At 41.7% G+C, this 5497-nt stretch overlaps 1 protein-coding gene across 1 annotated transcript; it reads right to left on the reverse strand.

Annotated features, from left to right (window-relative positions):
- Positions 1–639: 639 nt before the first annotated feature.
- On the reverse strand, positions 640–2589 carry LOC308643412 (testis-expressed protein 38-like; the record flags this gene model as incomplete). Its single annotated transcript, XM_081283266.1, has 2 exons — positions 640–1226; positions 2496–2589. 2 exons carry the CDS (start codon positions 2587–2589, stop codon positions 640–642), a joined length of 681 nt encoding a protein of 226 aa, XP_081139392.1.
- Positions 2590–5497: the final 2908 nt, after the last annotated feature.

Raw genomic sequence — 5497 nt, forward strand, 5'->3', positions numbered from 1 at the left:
AATAACATCAAAAAAGAAATGGCATATGCCCTTGGAACCTGTCTCCTCATCAGTAAAAGAAAAATCATAATAACCACTTTGCAGTGTTGTTCTGTTAGAAATAATGTAGAGAAACAACCAGCTAAGAATCGACACATCATAGATACCACCCAGTCAGCACATAGTGTGGTGTGGTTCACTGACCTCATGATGACTTGCTTGGCCAGTGGCATAGCCACTGTGGACTGCCGTAGCCCTGTGCCATTGGCAACTGTTACTCTTGTGGCAATTTTACTTCCCATCCTGCAGAAGAGCAGTGCCTTTGGGGACCTAGCCCAGGGTCTTGAACACATTGAATACTTGATGGAGGGAATTGAGCTCATCCACAAGTATTGGCTCAATGTGTCTCTTCAGAGCCAGCCTCCAGTTCTCATTGTATTGGTGAGACTTGTGCACCATCACACAGGGGAAGGACATTGCCTTCCTACTGGCAAATGAGACGCAAATGACTATGACTTTTAAAACAAAACTTTACTATGTAACATCTATAAAGGTTATGACCTGTGTATCAGGATCACAGTCTTTGACTCCTTTTTCTAATACCTGGCCCCTGAAGCTCTTCCTTTCAGTGAGAGGAGGCTTCAACCCTGTAGTCAAAGTCTACATATTGGGGCAGTTCACCCCTTGGGCCAGTGCAGGAAGGGAATAGTAGTGGACCTGCCTTTCAGGAGCCTCGAGAAAGGGGTAGGAGGCAGAGTGGGACAGCATGGGAGGAAAGTTCAGGGTGCGGAGGGGAGGGAAAGAGGGGATCTCTGCAAAGACAATCGGGAAGGGCGATGGGGTCTGGCGCTCTGGCATCCCCTTAGGTGAGGGCTCCTGTGAAACCACCAGAGCAGGTTGGAGGGGAACAGCGGCTTCCTCCTTGGGGCTTCCACCTCTGAAGGTGTGACGCATGTCTTCATGGGGGAGTGGATCCGATGGAAGAACCGGAATCTGGAGTTCAATATCCGTACAGGCAACAGGCCGGGGAGGGTCTATTCTGATGGTGGCCGTCATGCCATGTCTGCGTAGTTTGTTGACCCAGTACAGCAGTGGGCTGTAACTGAAGGTGGCAGCTCTCATCACCTCCACCCACTGCTGGGCACGCTGCCTCCTCCGCAGGTTCTTCCTCCAGTGCAGTAAGAGGATGCAGCCAACAGTTATCACGGTGCAGAGCCCCAACAATCCAAAGTACCAGGGCACCCACTCTGAGGCAGTAAAAAAAAGAAAAGAGGCAAGCTGACTGACAGCTCTAGCTTGGGACCTGAACTGTATCTCATTGGCTCATTCATCCTCTCATTCCCTCCCACCTTTCTCAAAGACATGCCTAATAATTTCCTCATTCAGTCAAAGCTATATTTGCAGGGCATGTAAGCGACCCCATTAGCCTTTTACAGATAAGGAACACTAGGTGTCGAGGGGCCATGATCTGCCCAGACTCAAGTCAGGCCTTCTGGCTCCTGCCGCAGTCTGGCTGCAGCAAAATAACCAGGGGGTGATGAAGAACTTGTGTACATTGATACAGCAGGAGTGGGAGCCGTTTATTGTAGGACAACAGAGGTATTTATACATTCCACACAGCTTATCTTAATTAACATAAACTAGATGCAGCAGTCAACCAATAAGAAATCTCCACACTTAATGGCTCCCTGGCGTTACTTCACAAACCACTCCCTCTGGCAAAATGCCAAGCGCCATCCAGACTTGTTTACAGACTCTAACAGGCTCCCAGTCCAGGACCCATACAGTCACTCAGACCCAGAAGCCTCACTAAGGGCAAGGACCTCAAGTGTATCTTTTCTGCTTGGGCAGAACATGGTCTCTGCCTTCGAGGAGTCCTTAGTTTCCTAGAGGAGTCTGTCTCTTAATTAAATAGCACTCCATTCAGGCAGCCACCACCCCCATTCATTCAAAGGGTCTTCCCTGAAAGTTTGTCCCCCACACTCAAAGGTCTGGGTTTACTTACTGCCTGGAAGGCCCATGTCCTCCTTTTGTGAATCTGTAAGTTTCACTCTGGTTACCAGGACTATGGCTCTGGAAAGAGTGAACTCACCCACTACTCTGCCCACCAATGGGAGTCCCCAGAAGGCCCAGTCCCATTGTTCTCTAAAGATGAGGTCACCAGGTTCTGAGCATCAGGAATTCTTGGGCTGGTGCTTGTAGAGTGGTTGGCAGTTGATGGAATAAGGGACTCCATCATGTGACATCTCATGAGCATGTTGTTTTCCATGAAAGACTGGTCCACCATTGAATTGTCTGTTCCCAACTTTGTGTGGTGAACTCACAGGGCAGCCCCCAGGAAAGGCCCTTACACCCTCAGGAACTTCTATTTTTGTCTGCAGTTGTTAGGGAGCCATTTTTCAGTGGGGAGTGGGGCAGGGAGGACAGTGAGCATTGGACATCCTTACCCTCAAGAAGTGTCTTACCTAGTTGTCAGGGAACAAAAGGGCTCAGAAGAGCCCTACTTTTGCTCCTACCATTTCTCTTTTGTTTCTTCAAGTGTTTTTTGGGCATCATCAGGTCCCATGGGAGCTCCCCCATATGGGATCCTGCTTCTGTTTCCAGCTTCATCTCCCTCCCCATCCATCATATACTGTTTTCCACACCTCCTTATCCTCCCAGGTGGTCAACTCCCCAACTCTGACACAAAGAGTCCTTTCAGTTGATTTCCAAATTTCTAGAACTCTGAAGCAGATGAATTTGAAACAAATTGATTTTACTATAAGTTTTACTATGAGTTTGTGTAAGTGGAAAATATAATGTTCTACAGATTTAATATATGATTGTCTATATTAACTGGTATAAAAGTGATGCCCTTTTAAACAATACAACCCACCCACCATGGACAAATAAAGTTCAGTTAAGTATAAATTAAATTAAAAACTTAACATGAAAAACCCCAGCATGATGCTGTGCCACTGAAGTTTATTTTAGGATCAACATTTTTTATTTCATCTTCCTCTCCCCGTACCTTATCTGGGGGGGAACAGGATTACTTTTTGTCCAGTTATCTGTCCTTGAGCACATACCCACCACAGGAGTGAAGAAATTCAGAGTTGAGAATGGCACCATAAGATTTAAAAAATGATTATATCTCAGATTAACAAGTGAAGTAGGACCAGACACACCTGAAATCACATCATTAAAAACCGTCTGTTCCCCCTGAGGTGTAGAATCACAGCCTCTGCTATAAGACCCCTGTGTTTTTCCTTTGCTTGCAAAGCAATTAAACTTCTGTCCCTCAACTGGTATATGAATAAACAAATGGGATATATCAATCTAACAGAAAATATGTGTGGATTTGTATGTGTATATATACATTATATTTACATAAGATTTTGATATTAGGAATGGACCCCAGTATTCAGTTATTGAATAAACACTGTAGGAAGCCTAAACAATTAAAAATTGAGAAATAATTTTCTTTCTGAAAAAAATTTAATAGCAATTTTTACTTATTTTATATATCTATATTATTTGTTGAGATGTGCATATATATGTTTGTATATAATATATGTATAATATAAAATATATAATACATATACATATGTATATGACTACATATATTTATTTGTACATATCTATACCTATGTATCTATATATTTGTACATATATATCTAAATATATATATCTAAATATATATATCTAAATATATATATATATCTAAATATATATATATATATATATATATATATATATATATATATATGATTGCTAAAATTAAGAAATCAAAACCAGTTGACTGGTATGTATTTTAGACCCAGAGCTCAGGCCCTGAAACAATTTGCTTCATGTGCAGAGCTTGACCTTCACCCTGTTCTGCAGTTTCTTCTGCTTGCTGATTGGGAAACACAGAGCTATCTAAAAGTTCTCTCTCTCTCTCTCTCTCTCTCTCTCTCTCTCTCTTTGGTATACTGAACTTTGAGGAAGATTGCAGGTATGTACTCGTAAAAATGCTAAGATTCATACAAGGAAAGAGGGCTAAAAGTAAATTTGGGCCTTAGGGCTTAAGAGGGCAGAGGAATAAGCAACACGCAAAGGATGTAATCAGAACACAACTTTATTCTCCCCTTCCCACCCCCCACATTGTCAAGGTAAAATTTTTCTGTGGTCTTTGTTCTTTCCTTCCAAGATAATGTCTGTGACATGCCACAGGGTTCTTTTGCTTATTTCGGCATCCATAAAACCTCTGGTAACATCACTCAGGTGAAATTTCAGTTTAGTTTAACCAGTACTGTATTAAAACACAGCAATAACCTTAAATGCAAAACAACTTAAACCTTCTTCTACATCCAAATTTATCTTAATACTTCCAGACATGGGAAGATTAAAGCTGGAGGAGAGGCATACATACACAGCAGAAAATTTTCCTTTGGCCCTGCTCTGGTGACTTATCAGGATACCTGTGGGAATGGATGAGATTGGAAACTTGTCTTTTCTCTAAGGTGGCCTGTGTCAATTCTTTAGATTTCTATCCTCCATTCTAATATGTGCTGCACATCTTACTTGCATTTCTCACTGCATGGACAAATGCATCCTTCTCTAGACACACTTGTTAATTGCTTATAATTAATTTTTAAACCTTTTGGCATCTCATGGTACATTTCTCGCTTCTTTCTTTCTATTGATGTCTCCCAGCCTCCCTCAAGTGGTCCTGTATGTCTCTTTGATTGAAGTTCCTTGGAAAACACTCCTCCATCCTTTGTTCTGGGAAATGCCAAACAAGCAGTTTACATTGATTTATACTTTACATAGAGTGGTTACCAGCCCTAATCCTTAGTCCTTGGGTTACTTAAATTTGAGTCCACCATTTTCTACTGTGTGTTCCAAGTTTGGAAACGTGTCAATTCCCAAGCAGGCACATGGAAGCTGCCCACTTAGATGTTAAGACCCATGATGCACTGAACTACTTTCAAAATATTTCTATCTGAATCTCTACTCCCTAAGTATATAAGCTTTGAATCTTTTTTTTAACTTTTACTAAACATGATGCCAGGTTTCAAAACCAGAATTAAGCAATCCACTTGCTCACCTTTTTGAGTGTTCTTATTTAAGAATATTGGATCGGGCTGGGAATGTGGCTCAGGCGGTAGCGCGCTCGTCTGGCATGCGTGAGGCCCGGGTTCGATCCTCAGCACCACATACACACAAAGATGTTGTGTCCGCCGAGAACTAAAAAATAAATATTAAAAATTCTCTCTCTCTCTCTCCTCTCTCACTCTCTCTTTAAAAAAAAAAAAAAAAAAAAAAGAATATTGGATCATTGATCTACATTATCTTCAACCAAATGAGATAAAAAGCTTCCACCTGGTGAAATGTTTTATATTATGTTAACTGAATATGGCTCCTGTGGAAGGTTGCAAAGCAAATAGAGAAAGAAAGAGAGGGAAAAATTTCTTTCTGATGTAATTAAGTTCTTCCCTGATGCTTTGGACTTAGAATCCTGAAGAAACCTAGAAAAAAAGTAAATACTGCATCT

This window comes from Spermophilus citellus, assembly GCF_964194105.1.
Source record: "Spermophilus citellus genome assembly, chromosome: 3".
NCBI lineage: Eukaryota > Metazoa > Chordata > Mammalia > Rodentia > Sciuridae > Spermophilus > Spermophilus citellus.